General features: G+C 43.6%; 1 protein-coding gene across 1 annotated transcript; it reads right to left on the minus strand.

The window, feature by feature from the left end:
* Positions 1–169: 169 nt before the first annotated feature.
* Positions 170–17423, minus strand: LOC128461458 (protein bicaudal D homolog 2). The gene is made up of 12 exons (XM_053446385.1): positions 16734–17423; positions 9910–10082; positions 9105–9325; positions 8314–8471; positions 7426–7514; positions 7045–7264; positions 6238–6390; positions 5528–5992; positions 3926–4930; positions 3608–3759; positions 2176–2407; positions 170–1446 (listed from the first exon to the last, which is right to left on the minus strand). Exons 1-12 carry the CDS (start codon positions 17421–17423, stop codon positions 1444–1446), a joined length of 3561 nt encoding a protein of 1186 aa, XP_053302360.1. The 3' UTR covers positions 170–1443.
* Between the last annotated feature and the right edge of the window lie 6639 nt (positions 17424–24062).

A 24062-nucleotide genomic window follows, 5' to 3' on the forward strand; every position in this document is an offset into this window, starting at 1 on the left:
AGTCAAGGTGTACTCACTATGGACAAGTAAACGATCATCAGTTTGTGTGTGTTACATGTGTATATATTTGAAGTTGTTATTGGTACAATTAAAGACTAAAGCTTTATTGTGAAAATAACTATGAACTAGTACCTAAGTTCTCTTTAACTGAAAAAGAACAGAGACGTCAGAGTTTTGAAGGTCAGATTTATTTCTTCACCAGTTGAAACTGGAGGCAGAGGAAGTCGACAGCAGTCATGCACTTTGTGAGTGTTTATCCACAGTTTTAGTCTTGAAACTCTGACCAGCAACGTCCACTCAAACTCCCTTATGAAACAAAAAGGATGATGACAACCTGTAGTCTGTGTAGAGTCAAATAAATACAATTGCAGTTATATTAAAACATAAAAATCAATTAGGACGAAATTTGTGAGCAACAACGTGTAAAATATATATATATATATTGTTTCCAATGCAAATTGCACTTGTACAATATGGCACCGCAGGCGTATTTGTTTGGAGACAATGGATTCTTTTTAAATGGTTTACAATAATTGTATTAAAACAATAACATTAAAGACTCTCCTTCATGATAAGTTTATGAATACTATTAACATCTGACCTTAACTTAGAAATCTTTAAATAAGCTTTGCATTAATACTCTTCCTCAGTCCTAACAAGCATTCTTGAAAAAAGTAACAGCTCTTCCATGTTAACCGAGGCGAACCAGTTATACAAAATTAAGTTCAGACCCTGAATTTGAAGCTCCACATCTGCAGGATCATATAGAAAACAATGTATGGTTATTACACATCTTCCCAATTTCTTTGGGTTGCCAGAAAGGCACCCAGGATTCTAAGGCCAAAAGGAAAAAAACTAAGGCAGAAAAACTCATTTGTCTTCAAATACTCTGTAAAAAAAAAAAAGACTGATTAAAAAAAGAAAAGTACCACATATTCACTGGTTTTATATTTATGAAACTAATATGGATAAAAAACTATTCTGATTCACCTGAAATGTTATCAGGAACCAGGCAGATAAAAAACGTGCACATACAGTGAAACATTGTATAATACTTTAAAAACAATTAGTAGGACTTTAGAAAGAAAGAGGAATCGCGTAAGAGCAAGTCAAACAAAAAGTGCTCAGTCAGGGAAACACAGGTAAAAGGTAATCAGCTAAACACCCATGTGGATTATTCCTCAGGTTCAGTCATTATAGTGGTGCATATTGTTTGAAGACAGTAACTGCAGTGGGCGGCGGACGCGATGTGTCACACTGTGAGCAGTCACAATGTTGGACAATGTTTTGTTTTGGCACTCAAAAACAAAGAACTTGGCAAATACTGTTGGATAGGTTGCATTTTTAGCACTGACATGATTCGGACCATGACTAGAGAGTGAAGAACACCGCAGCACGGACTCTCACAGACGGACATCCTTATGGTCACTTGGCTTGATAGAATTACTGCAAATGGAAAAGTAGAAGAGAAGAAAAAAATCACTTGAGAGGAATGGTCGATTGAGTCAATTTCCAGAGCATTGGTAAGATGAGTTAAAGTTAGTTAGATAAAGTTAGTGCACAGGAAAGATGATTGTGTCAAGAACAGAGATGTATCATGCATGCATTTGTCAATCAGACACAACTCATGAGATCAAATGGAAATTAAAACTTGTGATTTTTAATGTTGTGACTTGTGTGTTTGTACCAATATATTGGCCGGTATATAAATATCATGTCCTTATCAAACCCTTAGGACAAAGAAATGTAGTTGAGGATTGATTTTTGTATCCATAGTTTAACCATAAACTTTATATTAAATAACATAAATTAAAAGACAGCACATATACATCCAAATAAATAAAGAACTTTAATTAAGAAAATAAAAATCTTTAATGTTAACATAAATGCACATCTTGGCATGTCTGCGCATATTGACAAACATAAATGCCAATGTCGACATGTCAGTGAAAGGATTGTATTGGCTGATTTTTTATCAGGCTCTAGTAGCATTAGTTCTGTGTCCTATAGAGTGTTAAGAGGTATAATGGCTCCAGGAGTGTTTGCAATGAAAGAGTACGAGTGTGTATGCCAAGGCTGAGAGAAATGCAAATCTAGGATATACAATGCAGATTTTTTTCAAATGCAGAGAGCAGGCAGAGGAAACCCAGGTGCTGCGTTATTCCTCTGACTTACATGTAGGCTGGAAGACGCTCCCTTGAGCTTCAACTTGCTCTTGCTTCCCACAGCTGTGGCACTCTTACGGCGTGCCTGCTCGTGGTCAAACTCCAGGTCCTCCAGGCGCTGAGTTAAGGCCAGTTTCTGCTGGATGGCAATTCTAAACAGAGAATTCAGGGTCTTCTTCTCATCCTCCGCAGCAACCAGCTGCCGTTGCATGTCATCCAGCTGGATCAAATACTCGTCGCACCTGAGAGAGAGAGAGAGAGAGAGTGAAAAGAAGAGAAGAGAGAGTGAGGGAGGGAAAGGAGGAAATAGGAGATGTGCATAATTTCCAGCAGGTGGAGCAGTTTTCCTCAGTGTGCTGCCGTTGTCACATGTTTTCTCCATCCCCCAGACAGCATTTTCCAGATGGGAGAAAGAGGTCTGGCTAGCTGACTCACAGAAGTGTTACATCAGACTTTTCCCACAATGCATTGTGTCTTTTTCAGACAGACGCTACACTAACAGAAAGAAGTTATGCAGGAAAGTTTTGAATTATTCTTTAAAATAACTAGGAAAAGATGCTGAAAGAGGTAGTATTAGTAGATCTATCAGTGTTATTTATACTTTTGTAATGTTTCCTGTACCAGAGAACATAGTGCATGTATTATAGGGTGTGCGCTTTCACATGAAGGTAACCAGTATATCTGTGTATTTTTAAAGTTCAAATTCAATGACTTTTAAGACCTCTTTAAGACCCTAAAAAATAAAAAATAAACAATACAAATAAAATACTGCAGCAAAGAACACTGAAGTATGGTAGTGGGCCCGGAAAGCTTTGCTTGTGTGGACATAGTCACTGTATTAGCTTAACTATCAGTAGAAACCATTTATGATTCTGTAGGCATAATGTTTTTTCATTAGCCAGCACACCGCTTGTGCTCAGGTGCAAATCCAGTATTTTGCAGTTCACCTTCCCAAGTTTTATGTTTTTGCCTCTCGCCTCAGAGGAATCACTGGATTGTTTCCATTAATCCCTGCATTTGTCATCGTCCAACAACTACTCATTAAATGTAGAGTTACCCAAGTCTGCTCCACAGACATTAGGCAACGTGACTAGTCATGCTCCTGTTTCAAAGCAGGAGAAAGGAGAACTATTGCCACCACCGACGCAGAGTTTGCACTTTAAGTCAGCCTACAAACAAATACGTTGAATAAGTTATGATGTGGGATGTGAAATAAATCATAAATGAGCAAGATATAGGCACGCTCATTCACTCTGCCCCAGATAAAGAGGTAAAGCCTCCTCTCAGTTCCATGTATAGTTTAAGACATTTTTAGACCTTGAAAATCTAAAAGCAAATTTAAGAGGTTTTAAGACTTAAAGGCTTAAAGAATCCTCGGGGACCCTGGTTCCCTTTTTCTTTTCAATAATTGAATGTAAATTAGTGATTGTGCTCAGTCCTACCTTGTAGCAAACATGGCTCTAAGAGAGGAGAATGTAGCAGCATCCTCTTTCAGAGCCTTGAATTCATTGCGCAGCTTCATCATCGTGTCAGTCACCATGATCTTCTCACTGTCGTACTTACTCTTCAGATTGGCCAGAGCACCCTCGGCCGTCTAAAGAGAATAGGATGTGATATAATTACTCACACATTTTCATGAATTCTAAACTGAGCGGTTATTTTTAACTAAATCCAATGATCCCCATGTTCTTGTATGTGTAAGCTTGATAAACAATGAACATCCTTCCTCTGAGAAAACAAACACAGCGTGGTCTCCTTACATGTTTGTTGGCCTTCAGCACGGCTCTGAGCGTGGCTATCTGTTCCCTTTTGGTGCTGAGCAGGGACTTCAGCTTGAGGATCTCTCCCATGCAAGCCTCTTTGTCTTTGTCCCCCACCGTGCTCAACTCCAGATTGGCGAGTCTCTGGCGCGACAGCTCAGTGGTGCGGTCCACTGCCTGCTGCAAGTGGAGGATCTGGTCGCTGATGATGGCTACAAGGTTGTAGATGTTCATGGGTTCCGGGCGATTCTCTGGGGCCGGAGATGTAGTAGCTGCGGTGCTGCTGGAGTCGGTCTTTCCAAACTCAGTCTCGGTGATCAGCCCCTTGCTGATGAGTACGAAAGACTGGTGCTCTTTCCCTTCGTTCCCTCGTCTCACCATGACCTTGCCTTCCTTGTAGTAGTCGAGCATGACACGGTTAGGGGTCTCATTGTTGCACATACACACGTGGTTGTAGAGATTGGCAAGCTCCTCACTAAAGGCTATTAGCTCATCCTGGGCCACATTAAGGCCACCTTGGGACTCTCCAGCAGCCTTGCTGACCAAATTAAGCTCCTTCTCCAGACGAGTCACCTCTGCTTTATCTACTTGACTGATCTTCTCAAGGGACGCTAAACTTGACCTCAAGTCATGGACGTCACTTTCCAACTGCGTTCGCTCGTCTTCATACTGAGTACGACACTCCTCGTATTTTGCTCTGAGCGTTTTCAGTTCCTGCCTCAGCTCCCCAGCTTCAGACACAGCCACAGTGTATTTGCACTGCAGGATCTCAGGCCCGTTGATGTCCAGCTCGTAGTAATCTCCGTCGTCGTGGCTGTCCCGGTCTTTTTCACTGTCGAGGGCAGACTGGCGCTCCTTACTGGCCTGAAGCTTCCTCATGGCGGTGAGGTTCTCCGTCATTTTTTTGATAGTTTCCTTTTGCTCGGACACAGTCCCATAGGCCCGTTCCAGCTGCTTCTGGTTCTCCTGCAGAGAATTTATCAAGGCCATTTTCTCCCGCTCCACCTGGTATTGAAAGATCTTTAAAGATTAGTTGACCAAATTTACAGCACTGAATAAAATAACATTTTCTGAACCTCATGTATTCTATTTAGACCCATTCAACAGTGAGTAAACAAGAAGCGTTGAGCCTTTAATTAATTTTCCTGGACCACAAATGGATGACTGGCTCACTGGGGACAGAAAATTAAATAATATTGCCATTAATGCTTTTAAATAGATAATCTGACGAACTGCAACAGTTTCTTCTTGTATAAATAACTCACAATATGTCTTTGATTATAATATAATGTCATAATGATACATTACATTATATAATGATTTTATTATATGCAACCTAATGATGTTGTTTAATCACTATGAAAGAATGCTTAGGTTATGTGCATCCCTGTAGAAGTGTCTGTATGGACAGAGTAAGGCAAGATGAATTTAGAACTCAACTATATTTTTCTGCATGCACATACTGGAATGTTCAGTATCGAACATTTAAATCTCAAAATCCATTGTTTTCAGCTCATTGTAGTTGAAACCACACATGCAGTCAACACACTGCATTGAGGAAGCGTTGGTTGATGGTAAAACTGGATTTAGTGAACTTCATACCTGACTGAGCTGCTGTTTCAGTTTCTGGATCTCGGAGATGTTGAGCTCACTGAGCAGGTCGTCCACCAGGCTAGGAGCCGGCTTGAAGGGCTCTCCTCTCCTGTTGACAGCGGCTCTGTTGTCATCGTCGCCCTCAGCGGCCTTCATTAAGCCATTCTCAAAGCCTCTGATTAGATCATCGTTGTCGGGCTCGCTGATGGTGGAGGGATCGTCATGGAGTTTCAGGTTGTCGTAGGAGATACTAAAAGAGCTGTTGTACACAGAGCCACCGATGGTCATCGAGTGGGAGAGCTGCTTGCGCAGGGAGGCCTTCTGTTCGCGTTCAGTTTTGATCGTCTCTAAGGCCTCTGTTAGCTGCCGCTCTGCAATTTCTCTAAGACGCATGGCTTCCTCCAGCTGGCTGTGCAGACACTGGGAGTCCTCCTCCAGACGCCGGAGCTCATGCTTCAGACCTTCGAATTCCACCTATACAGATGGTCACAAATACAAATACAATGATTATCGATAACTACTTAACTGTCACCCGGTAGCTTTCCTGGTAGGTCAAATATATAATAAACATGTTTTGTCACTTTCTTACATGACTGAAGAGCAAGACCACAGGTAGTTTGAGGCATAAAAAGTTCTTAATCAGAAGTAACATAGCTCGATTACCAGCTAGTTGAAGATGAGTAACAAAGTGAGTATTGTGTTTGTGTTATTGGACTCACCTGGTTCTGTCTAAGCACAGATACTTGTTTCTGAAGAGAGATGTTCTCCTCTTCCAGCTCGCTGTAGTCCTGCAGCAGACGAGCCTCTCGCACCTTGTACTCTCTGATGTCATCACGTTGCTGACCGCGCTGTAGCTCTACCAGCTCTGAACTCTGAAGGCAGGAAGAGATAGATAATGTCAGGTTAAGGCAGGACGCATTAGTGCGAACTTTTAATTAATGTGGATGCTCACTCACTGCATTCTTGCGACAGGGGTAATTGAGAGTGAAATGAAGATTAGTATGTTTCACATACCACAGGGGCAAGACCTTGGCAGGGAATGTAATGACAGATGGAGGACATGGTCCAATTACCAATGTATTCTATAGAGAGCCGTGGCGGAGGACATCCTTTGTATCACTCGCAGTCGACCATTACATCATCTTTCCTGCTGGGCTCAAACTTGCTAGCAGTTGCCCCCCCTCCCACATTACAATCACCAACTCTCTCACAACTCCCTAGGACAACTACCGGTGAAATCCCAGTGGACTTCACAACCTCAACTTTGAGAACTTTTTTATTAACACTGATTAAAAAGCAAAATATTATTTTTACAGTTTTTAAACACAAAAGGTACAGAGATCTCAGTTTATTAGCCGACCACAACTACTCATGTTATCATATAAAATGAACATGAATGCATATTTGATCAAATTCTTGTTGTTGAAGTTAACAGTCGATAATCAAAAAGTCAAATTCAACAACTATCATCTGTTTTTACTTGCCAAATAGAATTATCCTTTCTGTAACAAGAACTACTTGTTTACCATTTCTTGGGCGACGACCTCTGGGACCTCGTTCACCAAGTCAAAGGTGAACTCAATAGCACCAGTGTCCTTGTACTTTCCCTTCAGCTTTTTAGGATCCTCCACCCACAGCTTCAGACCAATAGATGATTTCGTCCCATCGTCTTCCTCATTGAGCTCCACCCTCACACCTGTATCCTCTGCAAAGAAGGCATGATTCAGGAGGTCCTTGATGGAGTACCTGCAGGAAATACACAATCACTAAAGATCACAATGACAGGAAAATGTTATGTTGCGTAACACAGAGTCAAACACTGACATTTATGTCACTCTGCAGGAACCGAAACATCCACCTGTATCTACAGTACATATAAAGTGTGTCACAGGCTGGGAAACCCTTACCTTTCTTCCCATCTGTGACGGATACACTCCCCGATAATTTCCTTAATTTCGGGGTCGCTGACTTTACCGTAGCTAGCAGGTTTCACCCCCTGCAAAACAAACAAGCATCAACATGCCTCATCCTACCAACTGAAACACTCCTTACAGCAGTACTACCACTAAGCACGGGACACTGCACAGCACTGCATGACAGTGTCAAATGTAAACACCAAAAATCAAATTTTTTCCAAAACAATCTCAATACTGTGGATTAAGGAGGGTAATAGAAGAACTGTAATATTTAGTTCAAGACATTTTTGGATCCACAAAAACATTGATTATTTAACTAGTGTGGAACTTTATAACATTTGGAATATTAAATATTTCCTCTGACAAATAAAAAGTTTCAACCTTATTCTCTAGCATGACCAGTAGCTTAGTTGGCTATATGCAATGCATGTTAGTTCGCTGACTTTATGACACTTTTCTGTTGTATTTTAGCATTGTGTTGCATCACTCAATGGCTGTAGCTTTGTAGTCAAGTGATCACCGTTTAGTTACATAGCCTTATTTAAAGGTTTCTGAAAATGTGAATATTTGTTTCTGTTGTCCATTTCATCAATATAAGTTGAACAACACTGGTGTTTTGGCCGCAAACTACAGAGACTATTGAATTATTCCTACTTTGATTAAAGGTTTCAACATTTTAAAGACTGCTTGACCAAAAATATATGATAAACCCAGGAACTAACAATCATGACTCATTGCAACCTTGTCTCCTGGTTCCTCACAATTAAGTTCCCGCCAAATAAGAATAACAAAAAATAAGTAGTTAACAACCCTGGGTCAATAAAAATGTTATGCACCAACTTGAGGTAGTTGTATCAGCAGCGTTAAACGTGAACTCACACTGGTGACTTTGCGGTAGATCTGTGCAGCATTCTGACACTCGGAGTACGGGTATTCGGAGGTGGCCATCTCCAGCATGCACATCCCAAAGGCATAGACATCCACAGCCTCGTCATAGTGCTCCTCATACATCTCCGGGGCCATGAACTCAGGAGTGCCTGGAGAAATAATTCAAGAGAAGGCCATAAATTATGAACTCCCATGCGGTTATCAGTTTCCTTCCGTTTCACTGGGATCAATACCCGTGTCGAGGACTGAAATTCAACACGCCTTGCAAATCATGGTTCTAATCATTTTCTAAATGACAGACAAGAGAATTAACTAGAAGTAGATGTTCTGTGCGACTTAAACACCGTAATGTAAGACATCAAAAAAATATGTTCGATGATCCTCTAGCATTAAGATATTTGAGAAAACTTTGAAAAACCTAGTATGGGATTAAAGTAAATACTGTACTGACTTAAACTAGATTAAATACTGTGTAAAAATAAAGGGTACTGACTGTAATAAGGTAAACTTATTTCCAATGAGACAAAAGTAAAATTTTGAGCGTAACATTTCATATGCGTAAATTAGGGGTCAGATATGTGACTAGTGGAGTTACATTCATCAGGTAAACAAAATCCTGACCCCAAAGGAACACAAATAGTGCAAAATAGTGCCTATGTTGTGTTTACTGCTTTTTTCCACTGCACCCAAGCGGCCCCAAAAAGTTATTGAATTACTGAAATATATATTATGTTAGCCACACTTCAATAAAACAGTCTCTTGCCATCTTGCTGAGGACTAACCAATGACACTTTTAGCGAAGGAGGCCCTCTTTAGTGTTGCCAGGCCGAGGTCTCCTATTTTGACAGAGCCTGTGGGGCCAGTGATGAAGATGTTGTCGCACTTGAGGTCTCGATGGATGATTGGAGGAGTCCTTGTGTGGAGGAAGTGGAGGCCTTTGAGAATCTGTCTGCACCAGCTCCTAAGAACTTTAGGTTTCATCACCTTGAAGCGCTTCAGGTACCTGTGGGAGATTAACAAATACCATTACTATGATGGAGAGGTTCCAGCTGACACCAGGTAAAAGCATTTTCATAATGTTAACTGGAAAAGTGACATATCAAGGTCTGTGGCCTGCTATATACAATTGATAAAATATTCAGTGATTAGCTGTATCCTCTTTGCTCTCATTAATAAAATATTAATAATTGTATTGTCTTTACTGTATGTTTAATTATTTTTGTGAGATAAAACGATACTAAGATCACAACAGTTCTGTTCATATCTGTCTAACTAACATTAGATCTACTGTAATAGTGTAATTCATCTGGTATGAAACGTGATACACATGATGTGGGCAGTCTAATGGTCAGTACTGTAAGGTGGTTTTAAACGGACTAATAGAAGCAGCGATAAGAGACTAATGTTTGAATCTAATGACCAGTCAAGTATAAAGGTGAAAGTGACAAGCTAAGATGAGGAGCAGACAGATAATCCTCAAATGTATCAATAAAGATCCATTTACAAAATAAAAATCCTTACAGATTCAATAGGGCCTCTCACCGATTTCGGTGCTCGGGCCCTAATGATTATCGTGTTGACGCTTACGTTTTTAGTGTGCCTGAGGTCATCAGCTCTGTCACCAGAACGATACACTTCTTCCCTTTCACCGGTGATTCCCAGAAGTCATAAAACCGCACAATGTTGGGATGCTGCAGAGCCTTTAACATCTCAGCCTCCTCCTTGAACCGCTGGCGTTCAACTTTAGACAGTTTCCTTTCCTGGAGAAAATAGAGAAAGACGATTATATATTTTTAAATTAGAGAGCATGAATTCCAAATTCACCCACTAATTTTTTCCAGTATTCTGGAGCCTGACCACATTTGCAGTGTGGTGGTGGACGAGGGAGGGCCCGGATGACTGTTATTTCAGTGAGCTGTTATATTAAATGGCAACTAAAGATATACAATTCCTTTTCAGCCGTACTGAAATAGCCAATGTGTTGCTTCAGTAGTGGAAACCTTTCAGAAATGCCTCTCTATCGTGTTTACAGTGAATACAACCTTGGTATTTTGAGTGGGCGGACATGGGGGTCTGAACCATTTACGTATTTTATCACCACTGTGTATATAACACACAGCACTAGAATACCTCACACCTCAGTGGAATCCTGATGGTATTTTCAGAAGACTAATTGTCGGAAAAATATTTCATATCTGCTGCTGGTGAATTATGGACCAAAACATCAGCGTAAGATATTATAACATGTAAAGAAATGGTTTTCCAGCAAGGAAACATCAAGGAATACGTCAAGCTTTTTAAGGAGCAATGTGAACAGTTGTTCGAAGTGGAGATCTTGCATCTTTGGGTGCACAAGCTGGAGTGAATCTGTGTATACTGGATCAATATTTTGGCCCCTGCCTTCCCTGAACTGTTGTATAAATAGTAAAACAGCTGACGGCGAACATCTTCTACATTTCTGTTTCTCTCCACTCAGCATGGCAGATACAACCCAGCGGCTTTAAAGCTACATGACCTCCAGATTTTCTCTCCCCCTGTCTTTCGTAGAGACACTTTTTGCTTGGAGCAATGAGGCGGCTCTTCATTTTTTGAAACCAGAATAACCCACTGTACTTCGCTGGATATAGGTTATTGACTGACGGTTGTTACGGTTTGAAGGGAGGAGATGGACCCAGGATGCAGAGGTTACAAACAAAAGGTATTTAATATAATAAAAGGGTTTAAACAAGACAAAAACAAAACAGGAACACTAACAAAAGTAACACTGGCGACAAGGCGCACTGAGAACAAGGAACGAGGAAGCAGGAGAAGCTGGACGAAACAGCAGGAGCAAACAAACCATTTCTCACGACGTGGGGAGAAAACAACTAGTATAAACCGACAAGGGGCTTGGGGAACACAGAGGCTTAAGAAGACACAGAGGGAAGGCAGGAACAATTAACCCCAGGTGAAACACATGAGGACTGGGAAGAAAATCACCGAAAGGAAGTGAAGATGGAAACCACACACAAGGGACAGATACTACAAAATAAAACAGGAAACAGAAAATACACAGAAGAGACTGAAATTAACAAACTAAAATGACAAGACACCACAGTACCCCCCCCTCAAGGACCGGATTCCAGACGGTCCATAACGAGCACCGAATCGGGAGGGAGGAGGGGGGAACCGGAGGAGGGACTCCGGGACGTGCCCAGGTTTCTCGGACCGACGGCTCCGTGGCCGCTTCGGAACCTGGCATAATGTCTCAGGTGGACGGCCCCGACGCCGGACAGGAACGCAACACGGGGGCTCCTCAGGAGGACGGCCCGGAGGCCGGTCAGGGACAAAGTACATAGTCTCAACCCGACGGCTCCGTGGCCACTTCGGGGCTGAGCGCAGAGGCTCGGGAGGACGGCGCCGTGGCCGCACAAGGGCAGAGTTCTGAGGCTCGTGGGGGCAGCGCCGTGGCAGCTCAGGGACAGAGTTCAAGGGCTCTGCTGGACAACCTGGAGGCCGGTCAGGAGCCAAGCACGGGAGCTCCTCAGGAGGGCGGCGCCTTGGCCGCTCCGGGACAGAGTTCTGAGGCTCAGGAGGGCTGCGCCATGGCCACTCAGGGACAGAGTTTTGAGGCTCGGAAGGGCGGTCCGGAGCCCAGCACGGGGGCTGCACGGGCAGGTGGACCGAAGACCAGTCAGGTGCTGAGGGCAAGAGCTTCGGCCTCAACCCTGGGCGTGGGGCAAGAACTGGAGCTGGCACCGCGAGGATCTCAGACGCCACAACACAGAGGACGTCAGCCGAGAGCCTCCGGCGCGGAGCAGGCACGGAGAGGGGACCGGAGCTGGGTGCAGAGCTGGCACCGCGAGGATCTCCGACGCCGAAACACGGAGGACGTCAGCCGAGAGCCTCCGGCGCGGAGCAGGCACGGGAGCTGGGTGCGGAGCTGGCACCGCGAGGATCTCCGACGCCGAAACACGGAGGACGTCAGCCGAGAGCCTCCGGCGCGGAGCAGGCACCGCGAGGATCTCCGACGCCGAAACACGGAGGACGTCAGCCGAGAGCCTCCGGCGCGGAGCAGGCACGGGAGCTGGGTGCGGAGCTGGCACCGCGAGGATCTCCGACGCCGAAACACGGAGGACGTCAGCCGAGAGCCTCCGGCGCGGAGCAGGCACGGGAGCAGGGTGCGGAGCTGGCACCGCGAGGATCTCCGACGCCGAAACACAGAGGACGTCAGCCAAGAGCCTCCGGCGCGGAGCAGGCACGGGAGCTGGGTACGGAGCTGGCACCGCGAGGATCTCCGACGCCGAAACACAGAGGACGTCAGCCGAGAGCCTCCGGCGCGGAGCAGGCACGTGAGCAGGGACTGGAGCTTGGTGCGGAGCTGGCACCGCGAGGATCTCCGACGCCGAAAGACGGGGGACGTCAGCCAAGAGCCTCCGGCGCGGAGCAGGCACGGGAGCAGGGACCGGGGATGGGTGCAGAGCTGGCACCGCGAGGATCTCCGACGCCGAAACACGGAGGACGTCAGCCGGGGGCCTCCGGCGCGGAGCAGCGACTGGAGCAGGTGCTGAAACAGACGCCGCTGTGAGGACCACTGACGTCGAAGAAAGAGAGACATCAGCTGGGACAGGTGCTGGAGCAGACGCCGCTGAGAGGACCACTGACGTCGAAGAAAGAGAGACATCAGCTGGGGGCCTCCGGCGCGGAGCAGCGACTGGAGCAGGTGCTGGAGCAGACGCCGCTGAGAGGACCACTGACGTCGGTGAACGAGAGACATCAGCTGGGGGCCTCTGGCGCGGAGCATGCTGCTTGAAGGAGAGGCTTTTGCTGTGGATGCCCCCTCTCTCACGTCCGCAATCAGCCAGAGGAAACCCCTTGAGGTTGGGGGGTCCCCAAAAACCCCCGTCGCTTCCAGCGTAGAGGACTACGGCTGGGGGATGGTGCCTGCGAGCTGGCTTTACGGGTGCGAGGTTAGTCCTCTCACCTCTGCAGACCTCTGCTGAAGGCTGCGGGGTCCACCAAAAGCCAGGCGGGTTCCGTAATACGGGTTAGAGAAAAGAAAACTAAAAAAACTAACCTCTGCTGAGTCCATAGTTTGGTCGGTTTGTTCTGTTACGGTTTGAAGGGAGGAGATGGACCCAGAGGTTACAAACAAAAGGTATTTAATATAATAAAAGGGTTTAAACAAGACAAAAACAAAACAGGAACACTAACAAAAGTAACACTGGCGACAAGGCGCACTGAGAACAAGGAACGAGGAAGCAAGAGAAGCTGGACGAAACAGCAGGAGCAAACAAACCATTTCTCACGACGTGGGGAGAAAACAACTAGTACAAACCGACAAGGGGATTGGGGAACACAGAGGCTTAAGAAGACACAGAGGGAAGGCAGGAACAATTAACCCCAGGTGAAACACATGAGGACTGGGAAGACAATCACCGAAAGGAAGTGAAGATGGAAACCACACACAAGGGACAGATACTACAAAATAAAACAGGAAACAGAAAATACACAGAAGAGACTGGAATTAACAAACTAAAATGACAAGACACCACAACGGTGGGGAATCAGTTTTTATTGACAGCTCATGGTGAACTAAGTAGTGCGCAAACTAATGCATTTTTGATTATGTAAAGCTTTGTGAAGGATACACCTTTATATCTATTTTCATAATCCTGCTTATTAGTGACAACAAATCTTTGGACAATGTCTTATCTCTCGGATCATATCAACCTATTTCCTGGGCCGTGTCCAAACAGATTATTAAGGATGCTCTGCAGAGGTCTTAGCAGGGTGTGGCACTAATAGCACTGAATGACAGAGACTTCATTTTACACAATACCAACTGGGTAAAAAAAACTAATTAACACTGATATTTGTAGCTAATTGAGTGTGGAGTGGTCAAGACAATGTGCGATACACATCGATAAAGAACTCTTGCTTTGCCTCGTATACAACACCACACTTCTTCAACGCTGTCCTCAGCTGAACCCACCCTGCTCCTCTCTCCTCTCTCCCCTCTGCCTGTCTTGGCGCAGAGAGCTGTATCAGCATGATTCACTCCTAGATACTCTCCAGACACATCTGCGTGGTAATGCCACAGGGGTATAACTCTGCGTTTAGCATTCATCATCAAGTCATCAAACAAGACAAATAATAATGTAACGCTGTGACACAGAGGGGTAAAGTTTTTGGGCATTTTACTAAATCATGCTGTATGATGTGTTAATTTCAGATAATCACCTCACCCGGCAGATGTTTGATCATCACTTAGTGGATAAACAAGTAACAAGACTATAGCTGTCTGATCTGCTCACCACCAGACACCAGCTCACTCCTCTTAAAATCTGATTGGTGCTATTTTTTTACGACCATCCAGGTTTTTGCTGTCTCATTCTTAGTTTTACCCCCACAGACTCACACACACACACACACACACACACACACACACACACACACACACACACACACACACACACACACACACACAGTATCTGAGTTGCAGCAGGTTTTTGTGAGCAAGCAACGCAGGCACAAAGGGCAAGGCCTCACCTCCGGGGACAGAATGGTTGAATCATCGGCAGAGCTCCCCTAAGAACCTGCTCAGATGCCACACAGATGCATAAACACACACATACTGCACTTGTTGCATGTTGTTATTCATGTCTTCGCTGATCAATGTTTAAAAATAAATGTCTGTCTCTTGACAGATGACAGGACCTACTGAAAAAAAAACCTGTATGTGTTATTCCATATTGAGCAACAGTATTTAATTCAATACAGGTTACAAATGTAGGTAGGATCATCTTAAACCAGGGACATCACCATTTGTTGGGGACTGTCTCATCCACTGTTTTAGAGACATGCAGTGATCGAGACACAGAGCTACATTACTCTGTGCACTATTTTTTATTGGGGGGCTGACTTAAATCTAACAAATTACACTGCAGGGCCGTGCCACAGAAACGTTAGTCTCAGTGTGGTAATTAATGGTAAATTAAAGGTTGTTTAAATGATGCTGTGTTTGGCTCAATTACATCTAAACACCAATATATAGGTATAATCCAGTGCATTGTCTCGAACAAAAAAAACAATCAGGGCCTGAAAGTTTAAAAAAATTATCTGTAGGGTAAAATATGTAGCTTACTGAGTTATATATACTTAGGGCAGAATAATGAACATGTCAGAAATGCATAATAAAAGAAAGTAAAAAAATTGTAATAACAGAGTAATGAAGTTATAGCTGATTTATGCGTGATGTGTTCAAATAGTGGCTGCTACAACCAGTTACCACTTAAGTGAAGAAAGTGTCATGTCTCATGTATCAGAACCAGAACCAGACAGGCTGGTTTTGTTGTAACTGAAGCTATATGAATGTGTCCAAAGTGACCGTGCTGGAGAACACTAGAAAAAGGTCGCCATTTCTGCGGCAGAATAACACCTCATTTTGTTTGAACTCCCCACAGTGTAATGTGCTCTGGCCTGGCTGCAAGAGCGTGGCACATTTTGAGTCGTGAAAGGCCAACCACTGTCTGCATGTCCGCCTCCATGCAGGCTAATCTGTTATAGTATCTAAACTGATCATTAGATTACCACATACACAGATTAGTGACAAAGCAAGCTGTCACTGTCATGACGGTATAGGTGTTTTCTGTATAATAAATTGTGTCATCTTCTTCGGCTGACTTTGTGGATAAGGAGCAGAATGTATTCGAGAGGAGGTCAATTGAGGCTTTGGCAGGTCTTTGAAAACAACTGGATTTAGTCCATTTTGTACTTGAACGCCTCATCATCTGTCCTGGTTATTTTTGAGAAGGTATTATTTTCAGCTCTAAATCTAGATGACTCAAAACTACATGATTGCGACATCCAGGCTATAAGAATAATGAGATTGTGAAAACTGACAAGTTAAAAGCTAGATGTGAGATTAACAGACTGTCCCTCTTCTATCTGCAGTGCAGTCCTACTCTGAACTATTTCTGGGATAACAAACACAAATACTTGTGGCTGTACACGATTAATTGTGTCATCTTCTAGAAAGGTGAGATTGTATATTATCTCAGAATAACTTCCCCAGAATATATGAGGAGGAAGACAAGAGGCCGTGAACAAGCCGACAACGATCCAGACCCTGACCTGAGAGGATGTTAAATAAGGCCATTATCTGCTCAGACTGGACATTTACTTCATTGTTATTTTGTCACTGTTTCAACTTCAGATAGAGTTGATTTTAAATAGTTCAGGGATTGCCGGAAACTTCTACCCCTCCACAAAGGCCCCTCTTCTGACCCCATGGAACCAGCACATTCATTAAGGACCTTTTGGAGTATGTGCCTTTAAAATATACAGCCAATCAAACAATGAATGGATCCCTATAATGACAGGATGATGTCATATGAGGGATATTGACCATGACTGGTCGGTGAACCCACCTGGAGTTCACACCATGCCACCTCCACCCAGGTGTCGGTGTCCAGACCCTTGTAGACGGTCTTGAAGGACCCTCTGCCCAGCTCAATGTCAAACTTGAGGAAGCGGCCCCCAGGTGAGGTGGACAAGGCCTTCATCCCTGGCTCCTCTTCGTTCTCATCACTTCCCGCTTTACCTGTGACGTCGGGGGGCACGACCACGACCACCTCGGCCTTGGGCTCGGGTTCGCTGCCCTCCCCCTTCCCCTCGTCCGCGCTCACGCTCTCCGTGGTGCTCTCCTTCAGCCCCGCCTGGCTCTCCGTGCTGGACGTCTCCCCGAGCCCGAGGTGGGTCCCTTGGAGGACCCGGGTCCTACTCCGATCCACGATGGTCCGCAGGTCGATGCTGAGCACCGGGCTGCTGTTGACACACTCCGGCGTGTCCACCACGGGATGCTGCTCCTCGGAGTCCGACACCCACAGACTCCTGCGGATGAACCTCTCGCGGATGAGGCCCCGGTAGTCCGTGGAGGGGTACGCGCTGGGGTCGCTGGCTCCCCGCAGGGCTGCGCTCTGGATGTTGACATTGTGGTCCGTCCCGTTCTCATAGACAGGCCTGTAGGCATTTGCGTTTATGTCCGAGTCTAGATTTGGTGCTGAGGAGTTTGTGGAGCCCAGGGGCGGATCTCTACTTGAGTCATCCGGCGGATCCATGCCCGGTAACTAGTGAGACACTTACCGGCGACAGGGAGGGGGGTGATGGGCATGCTCCTCTGCCTCCCGGCGGCGCAGGGGGAGTTTACTGGCTTCCTGCAACACTCGCATGCAGTGACGCAGTTCGCCGGCGCACGGTGTTGTGGCCTTACGTCTTGAATTTGTTCTGCACACAAAACATCCCGACTAAATGTTGTCCAGCTCGGAGGAGGATGCGCGCCACCTCCTCGCTGCCACCTCACTGCTGCAGTCCTGCACAGAGCTGTCCAAGTTGAGCCTGTGGTCGTGGGCAGTTTAACCTATGGACGTGTTTCCTCCACATTGCATAATGCCCCCTCTCCTATAAAAACATGTGATCGGTTCCGCAGACAGATCCCTGGCCTCACCGCGGACAGGCCAGGACGCATTAATCCCTCCAAAGACACATCACGGGACGGCCAAGTGCGCAGCTGTCATCCCCTGTGCGCGCTCATCGACCCGGGCTCTGGCTGGTGCAAACGAGGCAGGTGTTCCGGGCGAAACCCTGAATCGCCTCCGTGAAATGTGACCTCAGCATCTCTGCATTGTTCCTCCAACTATCCGCACGTAGCGGTTCCTCTTTTATCCCTGCAGATGAGTGCTGTCCTGTGCAGGATGGACCCGGGCGCTTATCAGATTACGCTCACTGCGCCACGGTTTCCCTCAGGTCGGAGGAGGCGTCTCACATCATCGGCGCATCTCTCTGCTCATGTACGGCTCATGCGGATGCTGATGTCTTGGTAAAGAAAAAATCATCACACTGAGGTTTGAGGAAAGTGGGATATTTCACAGCCCACGCCCCTAGCAGCAACACGCAGGCCTGTCCAATAAGTCGGCTAGTTTCTGGACGACACCCTCGACAGCCTCCCCTGTGCGCCGCCGTGTGGACCGCACCACCTTCCGCCCCACCGTGACGCGCCAAAACCCCAGTGGGAGGATGCGTGTCAAGGCGGACCAAAGGTTCTTGGAAACATATATGGATAAAATAAAGTGGACCCCAGGCATGTGAATGTTCTGCCATAAGGACCCCACGGTTAAAGGCTGGGCGTGGGAAGGGGGACTTGAAATTCTTCCACAATGATTATAAGATTGTGTCTGATCAGGGGTCCAGTCTTTACTGTTTCAATGGTCTTTTGCATCAATGCACACTGTTATTGTCATTTTGTTGTACAGTTAACACTAAAGCTTTAATTGACAGAAAATATAGTTTGTAATACTTAAATGATATTCAATCCGATACCATTATATTATTTCCCCTGACACGACTCAGTGAAGAAAAGTGTTTAAAGTGGTCTTTGTTATACATTGCAGCAATGTATAAAGAAACATGGTTTGTGCTTTGTTCCTGCATCATTTGCTCAGTGCATTTAATATGCACAAAGTAAATGCATTAAATAAATAAAATGGCTTTTTTTAGAACTGTAAATAATGCAAAGGTCAGGGGTGGAGCAACAAGGGCATGTCTTTTGGCTTGCTCATTCATCTTTTCATTTGAAGAGAGTGTAACGCGATATAAGGTCGAGAAAACCTTGAAATTCTTTCTTTCGTCAAGGATGAACCTGAGGGAGCCTTTAAACATTTTATTGGATTAGCCCTGAAGAAGAAACCTGCCGAGATCTTGTTGAGATAGCTCTGTTTCTCTGTATCTTGTGATTATATTTTACCTATATCCTGTGAATAATTTTAGCTGTATAATCTATATAATCAATAATGCTACAACTGTTTCTTTTATTTGGAATGATGTATATCTTTTTTTGACTCAGACACAGGGTCAGGCCCAGAGCAGGACCACAGAAAGCAGGTATCAATCTGAGTGTCAATCTGACTGCAAAATACAATTCGGAGAAAAGTGTGTGGTGGAAGTTCATCTTGAGTTTTGAAATAATGAAAGCACGGATGCTCAGATAAGAGAGAGGACGTGCCAGAACTAATACAATGAGGTGCTTCATGAAACATGGTGAGAAAAAGATATGAAATCCTCCTCTAAGTCTAATCTGCTGGGTCTCTCCACTGTAGCAAGCTCCCTGTTTGCCAAGGCCACAGTAGTGGGACACCTGGTCAGTTGAAAGTGATGTGCTTGCAAAGAACTGCACTTTGAGGAAACAGTATACATCTGGCCAATAACTGAATTCCCTCAAAGAAAAAGAACCGCCTCTGTGCCCACCCTGTGTTTTGATATATACTGTGGACTTAGGATGAGTGTGAGCGCTTCTTCTCGACATGATCCAGTGAACCTGGTGACGTGTCCGGCAGAACCCCAGAGACTCTCTGTAAGTATTGTTCTTATACAATAAACTTGTTACTGTGAAACTTTTGAAGATTGAATTTGTCTAATCATTGCCTTTCCCATCTGAACCTCGAATCAACGAACACGACGCTGCCCGGTCCGGACGGGACCGGGCTCAACAATCTCCGGGGAAACCATGGGAATAATAGGAAGCAGTTAGTGGGTGGGATCAAGCCCGGGAGGGTCAGTTTTCAAAGGGACACCATGAATGTGACCATTAAAGTGGTGGGTGGCCATCCCATTAAATTACTCTCATTTAATGATCCCATATGGTCATATGTGTTCCACTGGGTAAAGGTCCAAGCTGGGTCAAGATAGAGCTACTGTTCAACATGATCAAATATGATACAGAATTAACAAGAAGACTGGATGAGTCTCTGTATTGCTTAGGACCCTCAGATTATTTTATGAATATTAGTTTGACTTGTTGTAGGTTTTTAAAATAAAAAAAATCGTTCAGTTCTTTACTTCGTTCTGCTAGATCAAATTTATTTTGGGGTTGGTCAAAAGCATCCAATGTTTTTAACGATGGACAAAGTGTCTGCCCTTTCTCCGACTATCCAGTAAAGAAGCTCAAATGTCCTGGAAACGAAGGCTGCCATCGTGTGCATTTGGAGCCACAGTCTGCACTATGCCAATTGAGGGATGGAGCTGCAGTATCGAGTTATGTTTCACCTTGTTTTTATAGTTTCAAATAACGAATAAAAAACAAACGTATCAGAAACATGTACACTTGAAAAAACATCAGTGTGATAAGAACTAACTACAATTACAAACTATCTTTGGGATTTAATTATCTAACGTTTACTCTGACTTTAGTTTTAGTAGGGAGTATGTGCTGCTGCACTCAGGCCTAAACCTGCAGATGTAAGATATTTATACAAAACACAACTAGAAACTGGATTAATATCATACAGAGGGGCTCTGGGTCCATAAAAAAACTTTTGGTATAATATATATATCCTCTGATATCTATGAGTGTGTGACAGTAAGGGCAGATTGGTAGACGTTTAGGGGCTGTTGGGCCTTGGTGGTTGATAGTTGTGTTTATGTTTTCCTTATGTTTCGCAAATCCTTGAACACAATGGTTTAATTAAACCAAGACAAACCAAACGGTGTTTCACTGAGCATGTTGAACAAATAATACATGTAATACCAAGTTAACAAGCTTGGTGTCACTAAAGAGCCAAGTTAGACTTTGCAGGCCGTTGAGCACTGTGCACTGCTGCAGTCCACATGAGAGTGATGGCTTCACTTTTGAGGAGCAGACATGTCGTCCATTTTGATATATGCTACAGTCATAACTGAATGATTAAAAAAGTGCACCTTTCCTGAGGCCCAAACTGCGGGAGGTAAGATACATACAAACAAAGAGAAACACCAGAAAATGAACTGGTGTGTTACAGAGGGGCTCTGGGTCAAAATTTCATTTGATGACCTTTAATATCTCAGATTTTTTTTCGTGATGCATATCCTTGAACAAAAAGTTGGATTGAAATATAACAAACCACAGGGTGTTGCACTTGATGTGGTTCCCTCTCTGGCGTGTAATACGGCCTTACCAAGCATGGGAGTCATATTACAGGCTGTCAGTCCCCGCTGCAGTCCAGTGTTGTGCATGAACGAACGCAAAAGAACGCGTTCATTGAACACGTTCACTTTTATGAGAACGATGAACTGAACGCAACACAATGACAAATAATGAATATGAACGGTGAACACATTCATATTGTAGCGTCCTCGCGTATAGACGACAGGAAACTTCTCTCTTTATGTGTAACTTTATTAAAGTCCAGCGAACACGACACGCTTCTTGCTCATAACGCCGACACTCCTCTCATCCACCACTGTATCCACACAACTTGGTAGAAGGAAGCTTCTATTGAGCCGTATAGGTTCATTCACTATACGGCTCTGTTGAGCCGTATAGTGAATGAATCTGGAATCTTCTCTCAAAAAATACCCCCCCCCACTGGGTTATCCTCTAACAATAGGTTTCATCCAGTATCTAAAAGCCAAAAATATGAAAGTAACTTTTAAGTAAGGCTGTCAAATATATGTAGTAAAGTAGAAAATATTTTCTCTGAAGTGTTTATCAAAAGCAGCATAAAATGATACCGACACACACACACGATAATACGTCCATCCTCCTACCGTGCTTAGTTCCGGATGCAAATCATCAGCCGAAGTGGCTTAGTTGGTAAAATGTTCGGTTTTTAACAAGAGCAACCCGGGTTTGAATCCAAATCTAACCCATTTTCATGCTGGCTATATTGATACACTTAAAATTGGCAGGACTTCTCCTATTACTTTTAAAATATCTTACACTATGTTAATTTAAATTAATTAAATATAAAAACAGGAAAAATTTAATAAATTTTTTTTTTTAAAAAGCTGCGCACGCAATTTCTGCGCATTGGGCTTCTGCGCAGGATGTGCGCAATGGGCTTCTGCGCAGGACGTGCACAATGGTCTTCTGCGCAGAATGTGCCGCCCCTGTCACTGGTTATCTTGGCTCGCTGTCTGGCCGGTAACCAGCCGTCCGGACCGCTCCGTGAATAAGGATGTTTCTTTACTTGGAATGCGGCCACTTTATTTCTCGGATATTCACCTCTAGGTGCTCCGTCACTTCTCCTTATAAACACACTTTTAGCGTATTTTCCCACAAAACCCTGGTGCACTACGTCACACACTACAAACTTTCCTTAAAGGGGCAGGTCATACCTGCAACACAACAGCTCTCGGTCTCATTTACAGATGGCAAGAGAAGCAGAGACGCAGACTCAGCAACTACATCCGAGATCCGATGCACCTTATTATTATCTGAGGGATTTTTACACACTGTCTGATAAACATTCCGACAGTAAAGGCAAGGGGTAGTGATGGATAAGGTTTTCTTTAACAAGTTAAGTCTTTCATTCTCACTGTCCACCTTAAAACTATGAAATGAACTGAAATATGAACTAGTTCAGAATTTAAACAGTGAACTATGAACGTGAACTATTTATGTTTACTTGTATGAACTGAACTATGAACTTGTTCATAAGAGGTGTGAACTTGCACAACACTGGTCCTCTCAGCCAAGTTTTATACAGATATATTAAGATTTATCATTTCATATTACAGAATATATCTAAATGTTATTTGAGTTACAAATAACATTTAGTTTTTTAGTTTTTTAGTTTTGTTCTATTTTATTTGGCAAATTTAACATTTTCACATTCATTTCCCCCCAATAAAATATCTTCTAATAGAAATTGATCTTTGCATGTAGAGCTGTAGAAAAACAATGTTGTGACTTATTATTAGGGCCTGAGTACTGACAGGCACTGACAGACAGTGAGGCCCTTTCGAAATTGAAAGGATTATTATTATTCAGGCAAATTAATTGGCTTTTTGAGGGCTTTAACATGCTCAAATTCTTACCAAAATTTGCAGAAAATAAAAAATTGTGAAAATGTACGTATTCTGGAGGAAATTTGAATTTTTTATTTATTTATTTGAACTGCGCTCCTCCTCCGCAGAAGTGGACCGAGCACTTCCTGAGCAGAAGTGGACTGTGCAGGATTTAATCTTTTCTTTCGGATCTGCACCACATTATACACACTCATAAATATAAGTCCAAAAACTCTGCCTCCTTTTTAACTTATCCACTGATAAACTTTAATAGGTTCTTTTCAGACCTAGTTGCATGTTGTTACTGTTAGATTGTAAATTTATATTAAATCAATGTATATGACACATTGTATTTTGCCATTGAATATATGAAAAAAGTTTTAATGTTTTTCTTAAACAATGATATTATTACATTATGTAATTTGTAAAGGTCGCATTCGAAATAACTCACTTTGTTTTGCCCTTGAATATATACAAGTTTAAGAAAAAAGATCAATAAAATTAAATCATTTTTTTAAGAATCATAATATACAGTCTAGAATGGCACTTTTTTTCATGAAGATGTATTCTCTTAGAAATCAGCTAGATTTTTGCAAAAGCACAATGATGTAGAAAGTATAAAAACAAAAAAAAATTGCTCCAAAATTAAATGGGTTCTTTGTTGACAATATCAAATCTTTCCATCAAGTATCACTGTAGTTTTTCCCTTATCCTGCTAACTAGCTAAAAAAATCTAATGAAACATAACTTTCATAGTGGAGGAAAATATAGTCAAGGTGTACTCACTATGGACAAGTAAACGATCATCAGTTTGTGTGTGTTACATGTGTATATATTTGAAGTTGTTATTGGTACAATTAAAGACTAAAGCTTTATTGTGAAAATAACTATGAACTAGTACCTAAGTTCTCTTTAACTGAAAAAGAACAGAGACGTCA

Source organism: Pleuronectes platessa, chromosome 2, assembly GCF_947347685.1.
Source record: "Pleuronectes platessa chromosome 2, fPlePla1.1, whole genome shotgun sequence".
In the NCBI taxonomy this organism is placed as follows: Eukaryota; Metazoa; Chordata; class Actinopteri; order Pleuronectiformes; family Pleuronectidae; genus Pleuronectes; species Pleuronectes platessa.